At 35.8% G+C, this 23,104-nt stretch overlaps 1 protein-coding gene across 1 annotated transcript; it reads left to right on the top strand.

Moving 5' to 3' along the window:
- Positions 1-7,688: 7,688 nt before the first annotated feature.
- LOC121738304 lies at positions 7,689-8,657 on the top strand. Its single transcript, XM_042130275.1, has one exon. It carries the CDS (start codon positions 7,689-7,691, stop codon positions 8,655-8,657), a length of 969 nt encoding a protein of 322 aa, XP_041986209.1.
- The last annotated feature ends 14,447 nt before the right edge of the window (positions 8,658-23,104 follow it).

The raw sequence follows: 23,104 nt of genomic DNA, 5'->3' as shown, positions 1-23,104 counted from the left end.
GTTCAGACCAAAGAGAATATAATCACTACGTTTGTTCAGACTTCAGAACACAGATTATTAATTTAAATTTGTTCAAAGTTCAGTGTTCACCACAGAATACAAATTACTCACGTGTTCACTCATCACTGCACAGATTCAAATGTTCAAATGTCACTTCCATAGATAAAGTAGTATATAGTACCTCAATGGACATTTCCCTGATGTGACAACTAAAATTCATAGACAATGTTTTTTTATCTGGCAAAACTTTACTAGACTTAAGTTCAAGACCTGGCCAACAGATGGCTGTGTGTTCTATACACTGATCTCCATTATACAAGCACTGACCTCCAGCCTACCTAGCATACGCCAACGAGATATCTCACTCTACATGTTTTCTCGATGTTTGATGGTTTGTCTCTTCATCTCTATTCACCCTAGCATGACAAACATTTTTTCTCGCGTAGATCTATCATGGCAGCTGCCCCCCCTGGATCATGTTGACGTCCCTAATAAGTATATTATCTAGTACTTTTATCGATAAAAATTAAAAATAATAAAACGAATTTTTGCCATTTGTTTGCAATAGGTACTTACAATATTTTTACAACTAAAAATTATTAATTTTTTATTCTTTAAAAACACCTAGCTTATAAAAAAAATCTGATTTGCCCCCATTTTTGCGATGGGGCTCATCGCAAAAATCCGCCTCCATACAATTTGTATGGAAGCGGATGCGCGTATCGCACACTGTATCGGGGCGCAGTGGATTTCCGTCAATGCGACAAGGCCCGGCAAGGCCCGACAAACCCGCTGTGCCCCGGCAACAGTGTGACCAGTTGACCACACTTCACATAGATTTACACTTTTTGGTAAATTTGAGGCCAAATGAATGAAAAAATGAAATGAATGAACGATTTAGTAGTCCAAAATTTTTTTAAACATTTTAGTTTTATTGTATATATTAAGTCTATGGTTTTATTTTAGTTTCAACCACGTAGAATACATCATTGAGGTACTATATACTGGAGAGAGCCTTCTATCCTACTTACTAGGACATAACAAAGGAGTCGGATGGCATATTTCATGTAATAAAAGTGTTAATAAAGGTTTTTAGTGAACATTTAATGCTAGATATTATTGAGTTTTATGGTTCCGCTAAATAATAAACCATGAGAATTGTCAAAGAATGCCTCAAACACGTGGATTTAACATTAAATACGTAAGTTTTGAACAACGTTTTTTGGGCTTTTCAATCGGTATTTTTGTAAGCTAAAAAGATAATTTATAAGTTTATTAATCCCTTATTCGTGCTATATAAGGCATTAGTGCTAAAAATGTCACATAAATTAATAATTTGGCTATAAAAATTGCATAGCTTTTTACGTGTGTTTACGGATTCTCATCACTTGAACTATAGTTAATCGATATCATAAACTAATTGACTTTCTTTCCTGTATCATAATGTGCTTCGAAATAATCGACAAATAAAAATATTCAAGAAAATATACGCACACTACTTGTATGAAAATAAGCACAAAATGGCCACGCGATGACGGGCTAAGACTACATCTATACTATAATACTTCATCTATGGAATACATTGATTAAAAAGGTAGATTTTCGGTAGAAGCTAAAACACGGTCTAGTAGATTTTAGTAGAATATAGCAACGTTTTTGATATATCGACTCACGAGTGATTTAAGAGTGGTCACACTGGAGCCATCACTGGCGCTATCCAAAGTACTCAAAATCCGCCAATGCGATGCGGCCCTGCCCGGCAATAGTGTGTTATAGCGCATTTTGCGCTGCGCTGAGCCCCGATCCGCCCCGGCACGCGCCGACAAACTGTGCGCGTACCTTAAAGGAGTGAGCACACTGAGACGGGCTGTGCCGGGGCTCAGCGTGCCGGGGCTCATCGCAAAAATCCGCCTCCATACAATTTGTATGGAAGCGGAATCCATCCGCTGCGCCCCGACACAGTGTGCGATACGCGCATCCGCTTCCATACAAATCGTATGGAGGTGGATTTTTGCGATTAGTTCTGGCACGCTGAGCCCCGGCACGGCCCGTCTCAGTGTGCTCACTCCTTAACCCAGCATTTGTTATGACTGGCAACACTATTCTGATAATGACATATTTTTTTAATGGGTGAAAGGCCCACCACACATTCCCACCACTGCAACTCCTGTGTCGCCAGGATGACCAGGATCAACAGTGGTAACCAACCACGAAAACCCTTTGATATGATCTCAGGGATGCCCGAGGGACAAGCTAAATCTGTCTTGGGACCCGCAACGAAATTAATCAGAAGAATTTAGGAGGAGTAGGAGTATCCAATTTCCCTCCTCAAGCAAAGCGGGAGACAGTCAAATTGTAATGACATTGATGTCCGAACAAAGGGGAAGCACCACGGGAAAAAACTTTTTGAAAAAAAGCTTTTTTTAAAAAACACTCCTTGAAATGTTTATCCCACAAAAACATAAAACGTAAAAGGTGCCAAGCAAAATATTGCATAGCTTTAATTAATAATAAAGCAGAAAAATTGTAACACCTTTTTAGAACACAATATATGAATTATGAATTATGAATACTTCTGTCGTAAAAAAATTTCAGATCACATTCAAGCCAAGCATTCAACTTATTTTGTAATTTAAATCAACATTCAGTAAATGTATCAATAGATTTCTATATTTTATAATTATTATAGTGGCTTGGCAATGATCACTAAAGAAATAATCAGCGACTAATTGCATTTATTGGGTACCATCGGCCACATGCGTCGTTACTCGTTACATACTAAAACAATTTACGCTTGCCGTCTGTGTATTGTGTAAGTATGAAATCCTCCAAATATACAGTTTTATATTTGTTTCTCTTCGTGTGCTCATTGCCAAGCCACTATAATAATTATAAAATATAGAAATCAATTGATACATTTACTGAATGTTGATTTAAATCTATACTAATATTATAAAGCGGAAGAGTTTGTTAGTTTGTTTGTTTGTTTGTTTGAACGCGCTAATCTCAGAAACTACTAGTCTGATTTGAAAATTTTTTTCAGTGATAGGTAGCTCATTTATCGAGGAAGGCTATTATAGGCTATATTTTATCACGCTAATACTAATAGGAGCGAAGAAATAGAGGAAAGTGTGGAAAAAACGGGGGGAAATTATTTGAAAGGGCTTATTTGAAAAATTATTTCAGTGTTAGATAGCCTATTTATCGAGAAAGGCTATAGGCTATATTTTATTGCGCTAAGACTAATAGGAGAGAGGAAATAGAGGAAAGTGGGGAAAAACGGGTGAAATTATTTGAAATGGTTTATTTGAACGCGCTAATCTCAGGAACTACTGGTCCGATTTGAAAAATTCTTTCAGTGTTAGATATTCCATTTATCGAGAAAGGCTACAGGCTATATTTTATCACGCTAAGACTAATGCGAGCGAAAAAATAGAGAAATTAGAGAAATGTGTGGAAAAAATTGGGGACATTATTTGAAAGGGCTTATTTGAACGCGCTAATCTCAGGAACTACTGGTCCGATTTGAAAAATTCTTTCAGTGTTAGATAGCCCATTTATCGAGAAAGGCTATAGGTTATATTTTATGACGCTCAGACTAATAAGAGCGAAGAAATAGAGGAAAATGTGGAAAAAAAACGGGGCAAATTATTTGAAAGGGCTTATCTCACGAACTACTGGAGCAATTTTTCTGTTATTTGGCACAGGTAAGAAGTAGACTGCGTGAAGGATCATAGGCTATTTTTTGTGGACTAATTTCTCTGTGAAATATCTAATTTACGTGGGCGAAGCTGCGCGGAACGTTATATTTCGCGTGGTCACGAGTCAAGACATCACGCGAAAACGGCTGGACCCATTTTGCTGAAATTTGGTATAAAAATACTTTGAGTCCCGAAAAAGAACATAGGATACATTTTGTCCCGGAAAAATTACTGTTTACTGCACAATATACTTTTATGATTTGCCTGTAAACTATTCAATATATTTTGATAGAATTAGGTATGGAGATACTTTGAGTCTTGAGAAAGGACAAGGAATACTAATTTTGTCCCGGAAAATGTACGGTTCCCGCACAATAAACTTTTATGATTATCGCCTAAAGTCTAAACTATTCAATCTATTTTGATGAAATTTGGCACGGCAATACTTTCAGTGATTGGAAAGGACAAGGGATACTTTTTATCCCGAAAAATATACGGTTCCCGCACAATAATCTTTTATGATTCTCGCCTAAACTATTTAATATATTTTGATGAAATTTGGCATGGAGATTGGAGATACTAATTTGAATCTGGGACAAGGAATGTTTTTTGTCCCGGAAAAATGTGCGATTCCCACACAATATAATTTTCTGATTCGCGCGTAAACGACTCAATCGATGTACGGGAACAATTACTATAAAGTCTACGCGGACGAAGTCGCGGGCAACAGCTAGTTACAAAATAAGTTGAATGCTTGGCTTGAATATGATCTGAAAACTTTTTACGACAGAAGTATTTATAATTCATAATTCATTTATTTGCTCAGAATATGGTACAAAAAGGTGTTACAATTTTTCTGCTTTATTATTAATTAAAGCTATGCAATATTTTGCTTGGCTCCTTTTACATTTTATGTTTTGGTGGGATTTCATTTCTTTTTTGAAGGTTTTTTTTTCTTTTCGGGACCGAGACACGGGACCCTATTATTAATAAGCCTTTGCTGTCTGTCCGTCTGCCATCCGTATGTCACCAGGCTGGATCTCGAGAACCGCAATAGTTAGATAGTTGCAATTTTCACAAATTATGTATTTCTGGTGTAGTTATAAGAGCTAATAGTGCAATTAAAATAAAATAAATTATTAATAGGGGCCTCATACAACAAACACAATTTTTTTCTTGTTTTTTGCTCTATATCCATAATGGTAGCAGTAAGGTTTTTGAAAATTTCAGGAAATACTCAACTGTGTTTAAACTTTAATAATTAATAATAAAAATTAAATAAAATTATTATTTAACCCATAAAAATTTACGGTACGGAACCCTACGTACGCCAGTCCGACTCGCACTTGGCCGTTTTCATAATTTTTCATTTAATTGTGAATAAAGATCTATCCGGGTACCAAATTTCAAGGTTCTAAGTCTGCTAGAAGTACCTTAGAATTTTGATGATCTGTCAGTCAGTGAGTGACAAAATGTAGTAACTTTGACCATCTGTAACTACTAAACTATTTATCTAAATTTCATGTAATTTGGAGGTTAAGCTAGTTTTGATACTTGCTCCTAATAACCAAAATTCTAAATCCCTAGCTTTGTTAACATCAAAGATAAAAAAAATGACCGGATTCAACCAGGCATTTTCTACACGACACGACACGACACGACACGACACGACACGACACGACACGACACGACACGGCACGACACGACACGACATGACACGACACGAAACGACACGACACAACACGACACGACACGACACGACACGATACGACACGTCACGTCATGTTACGATACTACACGTCACGTCATGTTACGATACGACACGATACGACACGACACGGCACGACATGACTTTTAAATTTACCTACTGTCAATAAGCCTTTTTGTTTGATACGCATATTGCAGAAGTGCTTTAAAATAACTATATTCCCTTGTCTTAGATGAGCCGCCATATTGGATATAGAATGACATTACATTCGTTTCCGACTTACTCTCAATGAGCCCTTTTTTTTGATACCCATATTGCAGAAGTGCATTAAAAATAACTATATCCCCCTACCTGTGGATTAAATTGGAGAAGGAAAGCGAGAGACAGAGATACCTGGAGAAGACTGGGGGAGGCCTACGCCAAAGAGGCGACTTCCACATCTTAGGTTTAAGGAATTACTAATAAGATATTGCTAAACTAATATTACTATTATTACTATTATTATTAAAATTATAATTGAAAAATCTTTAAAATTAACAAGTTAAAATGTTTAAAGCAATTGTTGTGATACCAATAATAATGATTTAAGAAAATATATATTAATGTGTAATTCTAATAAAATTATTAATGTAGCAACATTCTAATATAATTATAATAATTAATAATGTAGCAATATTCCTGTATGGTGGTAGAATAAAGGCTATTTTTATTTTTATTTATTTTTATATCCCCCTACCTTGAAAGAGGCGCCATAATTATTGGATGTAGAATGACATTACATTCTTTTCCGAGTTACTCTCAATGAGCCCTTTCATTTGATACCCATATTGCAGAAGTGCATTAAAAATAACTATACCTCTATCTTGTATGAGACGCCATATTGGATGTAGTATGACATTATTTTCGTTTTCGAATTTCGAGTTACTCTCAAAAAGCCCTTTCATTTAATATCCATATTGTAGAACTGCATAGAAAATAACTATTTCGCCATCTTGGATGGTCGGCCATATTGGATTTAGAGTGATGTCACATACAATATCATGTATTGTCAATTGTCATCCAAACTAAACGTGCCTGCAAAATTTCAGCTCGATCGGTTAAATATATCTACACCAAAATTGAGTTCCAAGATTTCACCCGAACATACATACTTACATACATACAGAGCAAGCTTTTAATAATAATAATAAAATTAAAATTTCAATTATACATAATACAATATGCCTACTTCATAAAAATGACATTTATATTTGAAATTTTATTTTAATACACATCCAAGACCCAGGAAAATTGAAAACTTTTTGTTCCGCCTGCGGGACTCGAACCCAGGACCCCCGGGATGAGCGCTGGCCACGCGCAATGCGAATTCATTTTCATCGAAATTTTCATGGAAATAAGATATTTTCCCACATCAAAATGTAGCCTATGTCCTTTCTCAGACTCTAGAATAACTGTATACAAAATTTCATTGCAATCGGTTCAGTAGATTTGGCGTGAAAGCAAGACAGACAGACAGACAGACAGACAGACAGACAGACAGACAGACAGAGATACTTTCGCATTTATAATATTAGTATGGATTAGCTAAAAACAGAACCGAAACCGGTCGTGTTTTTACAAACAATAATTCTACTAGGCTAGACCCAGTTTCATCAAGCAATGTTAAATAAATAATGGCTTGTTAAATCAGTTAATGGCCTGTTAGAGCTATCGAGCGATCCACCATGCCCTAATGTCATGTTAAATCACCTAACACGGTGATTTTTAATTTTACAAATAATATATAGGGACCCCCGCGCGCGCGCCATTCGATCAACATTGTTTCAGTTTCACTCCGCGTTTAGAAATACGAAAAAAATAGTTTTACAGTGCAACTTCGCAAATAAAGTTAATATTATTCAAATTAGACCTGCAAAGAACCTAACAGTGAGAGAAAAAAGGGAAAATAGCGTTATTGTGTTAGATTTTAAAATAATATTTTTTAAGTTATAACCTTCAAGAACTAGAAAGTGACTTTCAGTGCATTTCGCGCGCAAAAAAAGTAATAACAATAAAAGTTAATATCAATATTGTACTTTAAAATATAACGCAGTGAATGTTGTTGGTGGCATATGTGTTAAGTGATTAATGTTTAATTGACTGCTTAGTTTAATCTAATTTTAATTTCAAAAATAATAAATATCGATAAACCGTGTCCTTAAAAGCGCCATCTATGCGAGGTGCTTGGTACTACGTCATATAAAGGTCCATAAATTTCAATTTTAATAACATTTTCAAGGATGAATAAATGCAAAACATGCGCCAAGTCTGTTAAGCCGCAAGATGTCGCTAAGTGTAGTTCATGCTCGGGAATTTATCATAAAAAATGTGTCGGCGCTAGCGCTGAGATGAAAGACTGGTCTTGTTCTGCCTGTAGTGACAAAAACGATAGGAGCCAAAGTGATTTATCTGGCCTTAACTCAGTAAACAGCACATTCCACCCGTCCTCACAAATGTACCCGGGAGACTTTACCGACGTAGTTGAGATGCGTAGAGAGATGGCCCTCTACATGGCGGAGCTTCGAGAGTACCGCCAGGAGATGCAGGAGTGGCGAACTGAGGTACTTAAGCGGCTGGAGGGCCTGGAGCGTCGAGTAGAAGTGGTCGAGAAAACATCGTCGTCCAAGGTAGCTGATCTGGAGCAGGTGGTCTCACAGCTCAAATCCGAGCTCAATGACAGAGATCAGGAGGCTCTGCTGGCGGACCTGGACGTGGGTAACCTGCCCGAGAGTACGGGCGAAAACACCACACACACGGTCACAGTCCTGGCAGCTAAATTAGGTGTTCAGCTGAGCAGCACCGATATAGTGTTCGCCGAGCGGGTTGGCGCAGTGGAGCGGTCCCCCACGGGCGACGCCACGGCGGCGGAGGAGAGGCGCGCGCGGCGCATCGTGGTGCGGCTGGCGCGGCGAGACCTGCGCGACGAGCTGCTGCGCGCCGCCCGTGTGCGCCGCACGCTCAGCAGCGCCGACCTGGGTGCGCCCGGAGCGCCGCGCCGCGTCTACGTCAACGAGCGGCTGACGCGCGCTAACCGCGTGCTGTTCCACCAGGCCCGCGAGGAGTGCCGGCGGCTGCAGTGGCGGTACTCGTGGACCAAACGAGGCAGAATCTACGTTCGCCAGGGCGACGGGAAACCGGTGTTCTCTATACGATGTGATGCAGATCTGGCGCGGGTTTTTAATTGCGCAAATGTTAGTCAAACTGCATAATAATTTTGTTTTCAAAAACACTATTTTTACTTACTACTTTAAGACATTTTTAACATATTATTATTATTGTATTTTAAAATTGATCTGCCGACAGCATCTTTATGTAAAATATATAGAATATCTTTTTTCAAATACTCAAGCAAAAACCGTGTTTTGTGTACTAAAACTTTATTCATTACTGACTTTGTTAATTTTAGCATATTTTTTGTTATTAATAGATGCTCAAAGGCAATCTGGCTTTTGTAAAATAGAAGAATTAGAGTGCTCTTATTACCTAAAAAATTTACACGACGGCCAACACTAACTTTAGTACAAATACGTAAAATAATAATTATTAATGTTAATCTAATAAGTTACTTCTCTATAAATTCTTCCTACGTCAGGTTTTGTTTGTTACTATTCTTTTGTTTTTATTATTATACACTGTCAAACAAATTTTTAAAATCTCTAAGTATACAATATGTTTTAGTTCTCAAGATGATTATGACTGGACTAGTGAGTAGGTTTAGACTGAACATCTCGAGGTCGATCCTTATGAAATTAAAAATGCGACTACTCTGTTATACTTTGATTACGTATAATATTATTATGTTAGCTAGTCATTACAATAAGTTAACATTTCTATTCACTTATGTATACTTAATTTCATATTATTACGATACAAGTAATTTAATATATTTTATGTGCTATATTATACCATATTATAAGTTTTTAATTAGCGCCGAGAACTCTTTAAAAACATCTATTTTTCAATATTATAACCGGATTAGTATATTAGAACATGCTATATCTTCTCAAAATGCTTAAACTAAAAAAAGTAAAAGTTGGTTTTCTTAATCCCGGCTCGCTAGGATCCCGACATGATGAATTCCTGATTGCCATGGATCGTCATAACTGCGATATAGTCGCCATTAATGAAACGTGGTTAAGACCTGGCGAAGACGGCCGCGCGCCGAAGGTGCCGGGCTACCGGCTCGTGCACAAACCCCGACAGGACGCAGTTCGCTTGCGCGGTGGTGGTGTAGGCTTCTACATTAGGAAGGGTTTGACGATACAAACATACACGCGCTACACATCACCACCTAATGTCGAGCAAATGTGGCTGTCTTTTAAGGCTAACGGCAAAATTATTTATATTGGTACAGCTTACCGGCCGCCTTGGTTTTCCGTTAATTCGTTTCTAGATGCCCTTACCGATACTATCACCAACTTACCAGCCCACGATTTTATATATCTAACAGGTGATTTTAATATCAATTTTCTTAATTGTCATACTAATAATTACAGTTATAAAACATTACAGGATTTTTTGTCCATTCACCGGTTGCGTCAATGCGCTACGGAGGCGACACATTTTTCAACAAATACAGACACACTTATCGACCTTGTCTGTACGAATATCGATCTGGACCGAGTATCTATCGACTATATAGCTGACCTCAGTAGTCATGCTTTTCTTACGTTTTTTATTAATATACCTAAATAAAACCAGTTGTTACAAAAATTAAATTCAGACCCATTAGAGATATTGACTTGACTGACTTGGATGATACTATTAATACTATTGACTGGCACTCGATCATGAATATGACAGACGTAAATGATATGACACAATACTTTACTGACAGCGTCCTTGCGCTATTTGACACACTAGCTCCTATTAAGTCATTTACTACAAAAGAACGACAGTACCCCTGGATTACATATAACATTAAACTCATGATCAAACAACGCGATGCTGCTCACAGACGAGCACGTAGAACCAAGGACGTGGTGCACATTACCTTCTATAAGGATCTTAAGCGTGAAGTATCTCGAGCCTTAGAGCGGGAAAAAGCCGCATATTTTGACAAATATATTAATTCTAACATCAGTACTCCGAAAGAAATGTGGAAAAATCTGAAACATAATATGAATTTGAACAAAACTAAATCAGATTCTACACTTCCCCAACATCTTTGTGACCCTAATCTTATTAACAAATTCTTCCTTGACGTCCCTGGAACTAACGTAATACCACCACCCACCTTCACCTATTTTGAAACCAACACGTTTGGCCCTGCAAAATTTAGTTTTGCTACCGTAAGCGAGAGCGATGTGTTGAAAATTCTTCGATCCCTTCAATCTAATGCGCTAGGTGTTGATGGTCTGTCATTGGATATGCTCATAATGATCTGTCGCTCTGATATCTGCCTTAAGACCGTAACCCTAATTATTAATACTTCTCTCTTAACTGGCTCCTTTCCAAAAATGTGGCACCAAGCTATTGTAAAACCTATACCGAAAAAAGATAACGTGACTGACTTTAAAGATCTTAGACCAATAAGTATTCTACCCTATATGTCTAAAATTCTTGAAAAGGTCGTTTGCGAACAAATAACTCAATATCTGGAAAATAATAACATTTTACCTTCAACTCAATCAGGCTTTCGCAAAAGTCATAGCACCACGACTGCACTTCTGGACGTCGTTGACAATATACTAAGTGCACAGGATAAAGGCGAAGGAACTATTTTAGTACTACTAGATTACTCGCGCGCTTTTGATACTATAAATGTTCCCTTGTTACTTTCTAAATTAAAATATTATGGTTTTGACGATATTTCCATTTCATGGTTCTCCAGTTACCTCACCAATCGATCACAAGTTGTAGAAATTCGAAACGCAGATGGTAATACTATATATTCTGAACCGTGCAACGTTGATAGGGGTGTACCTCAAGGTTCAGTTCTTGGACCCAAATCATTTAGTATTTACAGCGCAGACATTACACAGCACATACATCACTGTAAACATCATATATATGCTGACGACATTCAATTGTATATATCGTTTAAGCTAGGCAATCTAAAACAGGCTATGGATATGTTAAATGACGATTTAAAGCGAATATTTGAATGGTCGGAAGCTAACGCTCTGGCACTAAACCCGTCCAAAACAAAGTATATGGTTCTCGGTTCCAAAACTCAAGTTGAAAAAATTTGCGATAGTCAGTTACTCTCAGTGAACATTAAAGGTGAAGAAATTGAAAGAGTCAATGAAGCGAAAAATTTAGGAATCGTTATGGATGAAAATTTACGTTTTGAAAAGCATACAGTAAAAGTGGTAAGCAGCTGCTTCTTTAGATTAAAACTTTTGTATAACATAAGAAAATATTTACCGAAAGAGTTACGTACAACCGTCTGCGAATCACTTGTCCTTTCTAAACTTAACTATGCGGATGTCGTTACTGGGCCATGTCTTATGTCTAAATCTAAAAAAATGATACAAAAAGTTCAAAATGCTTGTGCTAGGTATTGTCTGACCATCCCTCCTAGAACACATGTTTCTCCTTACATAAACAACGAGAGATGGCTCAATATGGATCATCGTAGGCAACTGCACTTTGCGACGCTCCTTTTTGGGGTTATCAGGCATAAAACACCTCTATACCTCTTTAATAAATTGCAGTGGGCTGGTGACAGTCAGCTGTCCATGACCACCAGGGGCTCGAGCTACTTGCTTATCACTCAATCTCTCCACTCAGCCGCGTTTCGAGGAAGCTTTAGACACGTTGCCAGTAAAGTCTGGAATAACCTCCTACCTCCACTAAGAGCCGTAAAGTTTATTGATAACTTTAAGCTTAAATTCAAGCATCACTTATTGCATTTGCAAACAAAAAATAATTATTATTAGTCCAGCCCTAGTAAAATAGTCGTTTATGTTTACAATATTATATTAAATATATTTTTATTTATATACCTACCTATTAAAAACTATTCCTATTTATATATTATATGTACATTATCATATTAACATGCGTTACATTCTTTTTTATAAGTTTATTACATTTTTATGATAATTAACATTATTCATAAACATTTCCCTACACCATGTCAATATTGTAACAAATACCTTAAGGTTCTTGTATCATGTTATATTTAATATCGACCTTTTGTATTTAAACTATTTTATTTCTTTTCCGTAACTTGATTTATGGGGGTAGGGGTTCGCGGAAGACCAGGGACAGCGGCGACTGTCGCTGTCAAAACCTGAGCGGTCCCCTTTTCCTTATTTTTTGGCATTGCACTGCCATAAATATTATGTTGTTTAAATATGCAAATTTTGTTACTTTTATTTTAGGATAGTGCTTTCTTTGTTTTCACATTCTCTCATGTACACTTTTTTTTCTCTTTTGTATTTTTTGTTTATTGTGGTTGTGTAATGTTAAAAATTGGAATAAAGATTTTTTTTTATTTTTATTTTTATTTTTATATCCGATGTATGAACGTGGTATGAACCATATTTTTGGTGTGAATTCGGTTATAAAGGTCGTCTCGTTTTGTATGATGTTTAAGTTTTTTTTGAAGGACATGTTCAGTTAATCAATTGTTTTTTTTTGATCAGCATTAGTTTTTCTGGTATGCATTCAGTTAATTAGCGCAGTTAAGGTAGTGTGCTGAAAAATTATTCTGATGTGCATTTAATACTATCCCTTTAAAAAGCAATGAAATAATATTTACTATCTTTAAGTTCAAATAATTCCCAACTTGTGTAAATAATATTTTAGTCCATAATTGTTATCAAGGTGTGTCGGGGGACCGCTAATGTAGATGTTTGATTTCACATAACAAGTTAAAGGATCAATCATGGAGAATGTTACTAGGTATGCCAAATTGCTTGAAATTTTGTCACAGTAAAGCCTGTGTGTATTGAAATACACTAGTTTTTGTTGCAGTCAAAAATACCTAGTAGTTTTGATTTTATAGGCATTCAAAGTTTCGAAAAATATCGATTCCCGCTAACAGTCCCGCGACCGCTTGTGACGTCATGGGTCCCATACAATAAACGTGATTTTTTGCTCTATCTCAATAATGGCAACTGGTAGGCTCTTAAAATTTTCACCAGGGCCTTAATTATATGGGCAAATTAATAATTCATAATAATATTGTAATGAAATACAAAATTAAGGTAAATCCCATACAAAAATCACATATTTTGGCCTATTTTGCTCTATAACGGTATGTGTATTTATGAGCGAGTCCGATTAGTAAAAAAAATGCAAATTAAATAATCGGCCAAGTGCGAGTCGGGCTCGCGCACGAAGAGTTCCGTACCGCTACAGTGATTTTTGTATGGGAGCACCCCATACATTTTTATTTTATTTTAATATTATTATTAAAATATTAAAAATATTAAAGTACACATATAATTCAGGCCTTGGTGAAAATTCCAAGTGCCTACCTGCTGCCGTTATTGATATAGAGCAAAAAAAGCTAAAAATTCGCATTTATTGATTGAAGAATGTTACGTAATTTTGATTATTAGCATTCCATAATTATTAACTTTATTATGACGTATTAAACCTAGACGCTCAGAATTTTTTTAATTTCAAGTTACTTATGCGAGAAGCTCTAATTAATACCTCGATCGTACTGTTTATATTACTAAAATACTTTTATTTCTTGCCAAAAAGGAGTAGACGCCAGACTGAGCGAGGTGTACGATGAAGTCACATGGTAACCAGGCGACCGCGTCGTAAGGTTACAACTACTTGTTTTGCTTGTAAATGGGAAACTAATTGACGTATAACGAAGTAATTCTTTCACTAGTAGTTTTTATTTTTGACTGAATATGGAATGCTTATAATCAAAATTAGGTAACATTCTTCAATCAATAAAAAAAAAACGCGATTTTTTAACTTTTTTTGCTCTTTATCAATAACGGCAACAGGTCGGCACTTGGAATTTTCACCAAGGCCTTAATTATATGTGTACTTTAATATTTAATAATAATATTAAAATAAAATAAAAATTCAAAGGGGGCTTCCATACAAAAATCACTGTGGCGGTACGGAACTCTACGTGCGCGAGTCCGACTCGCACTTGGCTGATTATTTATTTGAATTTTTAGGGTTCCGTAGCCAAATGGCAAAAAACGGATCCCTTATAGATTCGTCATGTCTGTGTGTATGTCTGTCCGTCCGTATGTCACAGCCACTTTTCTCCGAAACTATAAGAGCTATACTATTGAAACTTGGTAAGTAGATGTGATCTGTGAACCGCATTAGGATTTTGATACAAAAATGGAAAAAATATTATAAATTTTAGGGGTCCCCAGGGGTCTTTGAAAATCATATTGAGGTTTCAAAAATAATATTTTTCTAACCTGAATACTTTGCGAGAGAGACTCATCCAAAGTGGTAAAATGTGTCCGACACACCGTGACAACAATTATGGACTAAAATATTACTTTACACAACTTAGGAATTATATTTTTAACTTAAAGATAGTAAATATTATTTGACTTTTTAAATTTCTTAATTTAATTTTATTAATTTCTTCACTTTTATGCCAGACTTTATGGTTATAGTAAAGTAAGCCATAACTATAACCATAACTTTGATCATAACTGTAACTATTACCACGCCTCTGGTGCAATATGGTAAATATTCTTGTATGGGAAATAATCTTGGTATTACGTGGTATTACGTTTGTATGAGAATAATTGCGATGGCTCCCGGACTCTTAACACACTAGCTTCCCGATTAAAATATATAATGATAAATACTCTTCATATTATATTATAGGTACGTTAATGTACTTATTTATAGCCGCGAAATAAACAACACTTTCGCTAAGCATTGTTATTCCAGCTTTCACTACACCTCGCTTGTGAATGAACAAAGTCATTGTCCATTTATTTAGAATTTAGATGAGCTCTAATGTTTCAATTATAAAGTTTTCTAGGCTATAAAACTTTCTATCTTTAATCCGTTAGTGATTAAGTAGTTACTACAACAGATTCGAAGATCTTTGAAATAGCAAATTAAATTTGTCGGTGATGCGGCCCTCATTTTAAAGATGCAATAGCTATTCTAGCTTTCACATATTTTATATACCTATATACTTTAAGTATACTTTATATTTTTATTTATATATAAGTATAGTATACTTTAAGTCCCGGGAAAGAACATTTATGTTCTTTTCCAGGACTTAAAGTAAGCATAAGTATACCTATATGTGAATACCAATTACCGTACATTTTCCGGGATGAAACGAACTTTGGCGCAACGGAATTTGGACGACCTCTGTGGCTGTACCAGCTCAAGCCGGGGGTCGCGGGTTCGAATCCCGCCGACGACGGAACAAAAAGTTTTTGATGTGTATGTTATAATAAAAATCTTAAATTATAAATATAATATTATAAAAACGTATTAGTATAAAAGTATTAAATATATTTCCGTTGTCTGGTACATGGCGCAATACAAGTCCTTCAGGTACTTAGCACGGGACCAGACCGCCGTGGTGTGAAGCGTCCATAGATAAAAAAATTAAATTAAGAAATTTAAAAAAAACCCCGCCAAACAACTTTAAAAAGTAATAAAATAATATATTTCAATTATTTCACTGACTTTAAGTTTAAATAATCGGTATGTCGGGGGACCACCCACAGTGTATTTTACATTTTGTATCGCCTTATCACTGATTGTCTCGATTCGGTTCGCTGTGAACTGACCCTTAAACTATAATGTTATGTGAAATCAAACATCTACATTAGCGGTCCCCCGACACACCTTGACAACAATTATTATGGACTAAAATATTACTTTACACTTAGGAATTATTTAAACTTAAAGTCAGTAAAATATATTATTTTATTACTTTTTAAAGTTGTTTGGCGGGGGTTTCTTTAAATTTCTTAATTTAATTTTATTTCATGCTTTTTAAACTTGTGTTCGTTATAGTGCAGAATAATTCCTATCAACAGGATCATAATATTATATCCCAATGAATACCATCTAGGAATGTCCTTTTGGATGAGGCCGTCAATATGAGTCCAAACTTGAAACCTCCACTTTGGGTTCATATGGAGCTAGGCCCCTATAGAATCCAGGTGATGCTGCAGCAGCAGCATGCAAAAAATTACTGTTTATCTACGTCTCACTAGTTGTCGCAATTAAAATGAGCCCAAATATGAAACCATTGCTCTAAGTTGGTGAGTAGTTGGGTATCCTATTGATTACCAGGTGATGCCGCAGCACCAGGTCAACTTTCCATTAATGTGTAAATATTCTACGCGGTATAATAAATGTCACGAACTAGAATGCAATAAAGCCCACCAAACGACTGCAAGTTGCTAATCGGCCCTTCATGGACCAGATAAACCGCGATTTTCCAGCACGGAGCAGGCTGATGATGATGAACTATAGCTAAGAACACTCTCAATTAAGTCAGCTTTTAAACAAAAAAAAAAACTAGATCAAAATCGGTCCACCCGTTTGGATGCTACGATGCCACAGACAGACAGACAGACCGACAGAGAGACAGACAGACAGATAGACAGGCAGACACGTTAAACTTATAACACCCCTCTTTTTTGTCGGGGGTTAAAAAAAAAAGACGGGTTGCACTCTGGGGGTGCCGGCAGAAGTGAAAACTTGATTATTAACGGTGTTCTGTGTGCATTATTTATGAAAATCGATTTTTAAAAAATCGAAACCCTTACAATCGATTGAATTTTTAACCCATTTTTTTATGAAAATCAATTTTTAAAAAATCTATTTTTTTAATTAATCGAAACCCTTACAATCGATTAAAAAATATCGACAATCGAAAAAAAACAATCGATTGTTCGATTAATCAATCGATTTCGATGTTACAACACTACTCTCCAACCGACTTACGGTTTTTTGATCAGCACGAGAATCTGACGCGAGTTTCACAGTTTTGTGGGATCGTATACAAAAGTGATCAACCTAAAGAAGTTTTCACTTCAAAAATTGCGTGCGTCATCTAGTAATAATATTAATGCGAATGGTGTCGGTCTGTCTGTATGTCTGTTACCTCTTCACGCATAAATCGCTGAACCTATTTTGCTAGAATTTGGTATGGATATAAAGTGAGTCTCGGAATAGAACATAAATTACTTTTTATCTCGGAAAAATGTAATGAATGTAATGTATTCGGTCGATACGAGTTGCCGGCGTCCGCGTCGCCTACTTATAAAATTATTATTTTTCTTCCCAGAGTCACTCCGAAGACGAAACGTTTTGATAAGAAATTCTAATTGGTTTTGATATTTTTGGTATTGATTAATGTAGAAGATCTTGTATTCCAATTTGTTCAAAGATCTCTGACCTATGTAGGTGGTCTTGAATCATTAATTGTTCCTTTTTAGGTCATGTGACATGTCACTTGACACTGGATCTAGAATTAGGATATACATAAAATAGGATAAATCTAGTATGGAGGGTCATTGATCTCACTCGCTCTCTAATCTCTATACTTATGGTTAAATCTAAAAGGTAAATTATTGATTAATTTTTTTTTCCAATTAAGGTCCGATTCGAATATATTATACTTACTTCTATGAAGTCAAAAACATTTTAATGATAATTTTCCAAAAAAACGTTAGTGAAAAATTGCCTAATTTATGTAAAGTAAGTAATAAGTACCTATATTGTCAAAGCCTTATTTGCCATTAGCGAGTGTGTAAATCGCGCGTAGGTCGAACTTTTATGGCTTCTAATAATTATTTATCTAGGTATTTATAAAGCTTTGAGCTTTGTTATTCAATTGTTTTGAGGGGAAATAACGGCAAAAAAACTGGCAAGTGCGAGTCGCACTCGCGCACGAAGGGTTCCGTACCGGTATAGAGTGAAAGTAGACAAAAGTTGTGTTTTTTGTATGGGACCCCTTAAATATTTACTTTATTTTAATTTTATTATTAATTATTAAAGTAAAAATATAATTAAGGATTTTGTGAAAATTTTAAGTGCCGAACTGTTATCATTATTCATTACGAGCAAAAGGCCAAAAAAATCACGTTTCTTGTATTGGAGCCCCCCTTAAATATTAACTTAATTTTATTTTTAGTATTTGTTGTTATAGCGGCAACAGATATACACAATCTGTGAAAATTTCTGTAGTCTAGCTATAGCGGTTCTTGAGTTACAGCCTGGAGACAGACAGACGGACAGACAGACAGACATCGAAGTCTTATGTTGTCTGTCTGTCTGTCTGTCTGCCTGCCTGCCTGCCCGCCTGCCTGCCTGCCCGCCTGCCTGCCTGCCTGCCTGCCTGCCTGGCAAAAGCAAGAATTAATGGAAAGGGCGTAAGCGACAAAATAGTTTTTGTCGCGTAATTATAAAAATACCATAAATATATTTCATTTAAGCTATGTACAAATGTATTGCTTGAACCAATCTATGTACACATTTTGGAAGCTTAAATCACTCTCCTCTGTTGGCAAAATTAGAATCCCTTTTTTGACAGAGGTCTTTTTGATTGATTATTCTGTGTTATAAAAGTTGACCAATCGTGTTATGCTATGGGTAATTCAAAGACAAAGATATGATGAACTGTCAGTACCTATGCATGAACTTTAATTTCTTAGCTTTTAGTCATGATTGCTGAGAAAAATCGATATCGCTTAACAGCCAAATTATCAAGGCGTCGCCTATTTAAGCTTGTTTTGTTATTTAGTAACAAATCATTTTGGTTTGTTACTACTTGCGTAAATATTAGTTATGACTTATGATGTAAGTTACAAGGCGAACAACTCCTTGGCCTTTTATCTAATTCTCCGCATACATAATCGGCAATTAGTACGATCAAGGAGGATCGAATTTATTATTTAGGTTAATTCAGCGATAAAAATTGTAAATAAAGATCATTTGATAAGTTGGTAATTAAAATGGTTTGTATTGTTGCCTTTTGGGAGGTTCCTCATCAATACACATTCAAAATCCTAGGTATATCGCAGACATTCTTAGTTGTAAATTGGGAAGTCCTTCTCTACCGTATATTGTACGAGCTTTTGCCCGCGGCATCGCTCGCGTTAAGAAGTATTATTATTTACAAACTTTCATCCCCTATTTTAACCCCTTGGAGGTAGAATTGATCAAAATCCTTTCTTAGCGGATGCCTACGTCATATCGTCTACCTGCATGCCAAATTTCAGCCCGATCGGTCCAGTTGTTTGGGCTGTGCGTTGATAGATTACCATGTCAGTCAGTCACCTTTGAGTTTTATATATAATTATCTAAGATACTTTACGGTAAAGCTAAAAACTTATAGTAAACAAGCGATAAGTAGTAAGCTCCTAGGTACCTACTTTTTTCAAAAAAATAAGAGGCCAAACGAGCAAAAGTCACCTGATGGAAAGCAACTACCGTCGCCCATGGTCACTCGCAACATTAGAATAGGTGCGTTGCTAGCTTTAAATCTTAATACTACTTAATTATAATACTTATAATAATATAATATAATAATATTATATATCAGGGGTCCCCAATCTTTTTCAGCCTGCTGCGCAGTTACACGTAAAATATTTTGACACGTCGCCTTACTCTACCTACCTATTAGAAAAAGATACATAAATAATTACCATTATAGATTAAAGCTAGATTAAGCAGGAATATAGTCATAAACAAATATTTAATCATCTACTTGCTTTACATAATTCATATTATAATTTAATCTATACTAATATTATAAATGCGAAAGTATCTCTGTCTGTCTGTCTGTCTGTCTGTCTCGCTTTCACGCCAAAACTACCGAACCGATTGTAATGAAATTTTATATACAGATAGTCTAAAGCCTGAGAAAGGACATAGGCTACTTTTTTACTGGAAAAAAGGGATGTAAGGGGGTGAAAATACGAAGATTCCTTCAAATTAAGTTAGTTCCAAAAATTCATACTAGATGGCGCCGTGCGTCTCTTACATCACGCTAACGCTTGCCCAACATCTTTCTATAAGACGTGGTATCATCATGCACTTGTCTTTCGATTTTTTTCGAATGTTATTTCTTTTATACGTTATTTAATAAGTCAGTACTTTATATTAAATACAGTGACGTAACCTTAAACCTATCAATGATAAATAGTTTATAGGTAAAGTTGTGTAATTGGGGGGCTAAATAAGCTTTAAAATTTGGCATAAAATATAAAGTTTAATATAAAAAATGAAATACTTATTGTGTGCAAACTACACAGCTGTATTGATTTAAGGGGTACCAGGGTTTTTTTATAAAAGCTTTTAACACCAATTTTGTTGACATCGCGCTTTATAAACTGAAGTCCACGCGGACGAAGTCACGGGCAACAGCTAGTTAATTATAAGTCAGTACTTTATATTATATACAGTAACGTAACCTTAACCTATCAATGATAAATAGTTTATGGGTAAAGCTGTGTAATTGGGGGGCTAAATAAGCTTTAAAATTAGGCATAATATATAAAGTTTAATTAAAAAAAAATGAAATATTATGTGCACACTGCACAGCTGTTTTGATATAAGGGGTACCAGGGTTTTTTATAAAAGCTTTTGACACCAATTTTGTTGACATCGCGCGCTATAAACTGAAGTCCACGCGGACGAAGTCGCGGGCAACAGCTAGTTTTATAATATTTGTGGTTTCGGATAATGATGGAGGATCGACTCACGGCGCCCCTCTTGCCTTTCCACGGCGCACAGTTTGGGAACCTCTGTTATATACAATAATTAATAATACTCAATTAAAATCAGTCTTTGGAAATTATGCTTCTAGTGTGAGCCTGGCCGGTGGATGAAATAACGTTGGTCCACAATCTGCAAATCAATTTCCTGATAGTACATACTGCATGTACATAATGCTGAGTGCGGACTGTGGAGTGATGCACTTAGACTTTAGAATGTTAATCATGTTCCACAATATGTATATTTTGCACCTAACCTACCTACATGCTAAGTGAGTAGTGACTGAGACGTCTTACTTTCTCCACCCAGATTGTACTTGTCGTGTACTTGTGTGCAAATTACAATATTTGTAAATTAATGAGTATCACTCTAATAAATTAGTATTTACTATTTAATATAAATTTATCTACCTGAGTTTATAAAATCAAAACATTGCAAGGTGTTTTACTTGCCAAATTTAATGACTGGTTGGAAAAAAGTCCGGCCAAGTGCGAGTTGGACTCGCCCATGAAGGGTATTTTATGAAATTTAAAGGTTTTTGATTTATTTTATTTTTTTATTTTTCAGTTGATTTAATGGAAGTTAATTTAAGGTTTACCATTTATGGCGTATAAAAGAAACTACTTGCTAGATTTCGTTCAAACCAATTTTCGTTGGTAGTTTTTATAGTAATGCATATCATATATTTTTTTTAGACTTACCATGCCCTCACTTTAGAAATTAGAGGGGGGGGGGGGGGGGGCACACATTTTACCACTTTGGAAGAGTCTCTCTCGCAAACTCTTCAGGTTAGAAAAAAATGATATTAGAAACCTCAATATGATTTTTCAAGACCTATCCATAGATACCCCACACGCATAGTTTAGATGATTTTTTTTTGTTTCAGTTGTACCTATGGGGACCCCTGAAATTTTTAATAATTTTTCCATTTTTGTATCAAAATCTTAATGCGGTTCACAGACTACATCTACTTACCAAGTTTCAATAGTAATAGCTCTCATAGTTTCGGAGAAAAGTGGCTGTGACACACGGACGGACTGACAGACAGACAGACAGACATGACGAATCTATAAGGGTTCCGTTTTTCGCCATTTGGCTACGGAACCCTAAAAATCAATAAGTAGTCAACATTTTTTTGAGTTAAAAATTAATTTAAGTACATACATACATAATAGGTATATTTGAAGTTTTTTTTCACTGCTTCAAAGGAACGTCGAACGTAGAGTTAAGTATGGATGAATAGACGGACAACCAATCCCAGATTTTTTTTAAACGACTTCGAAAAAGGAGCAGGCCATTTAGCCGAAACATTTTCGTTTTCGCTTCGTTATAGAATCGCCGATCAAAATGTATGGAATTGACATAAGACGAGTCGAACGTCAACGTCATATTAACGAACGCTTATGTCAATTCCATACATTATCATCGGCGATTCTATAACGAAGCGAAAACGAAAACATTTTGGCTCACCCCCCAGGTTACTCAATTCGATCGTGTTTTATGTACTTTTACTGTTTACAGAAGTTTGTCTAAATTAACAATATTTCTAGCTTTTGATTGGTCGCCCGTTGACTTCAAAACGTAAAACACTCAATATTAACTTTGTTAGGTCGGAAATCAGGCATTAGTGGAGAGTTCAGTTATTTTCTTTTCGTTAGAAGTACGATTCCTAGGAAATGACTTTACAAGTGCAAACGACTTGATAATTGTATAGTAATGGCGGTTCAAACTGTTTCTGGGAAAGCCCTGTGCTCATAATGAAACTTTTTCTCTACATTTTGCAATGTAGATAATGACTCCCGCCGTTTCGACTGCACAGGCGGCTGCTTTGTTGGGGATACCAGTTAACAGTTTTTCCCACTGATAAAGGAATTAGTATGATTGTATTTTACTTTATTAAGTATAAAAATAAGTATAAATAATTATAAACTTAATATTATTTAATTCCAAAGTTGGCGAAGATAAATCAGAATTGGTACATCACTCGAAAACCGTTCCATTTTGC

The sequence above is a fragment of the Aricia agestis genome, chromosome Z (assembly GCF_905147365.1).
Source record: "Aricia agestis chromosome Z, ilAriAges1.1, whole genome shotgun sequence".
In the NCBI taxonomy this organism is placed as follows: domain Eukaryota; kingdom Metazoa; phylum Arthropoda; class Insecta; order Lepidoptera; family Lycaenidae; genus Aricia; species Aricia agestis.
This window is presented reverse-complemented; position numbering and strand designations above follow the sequence as displayed.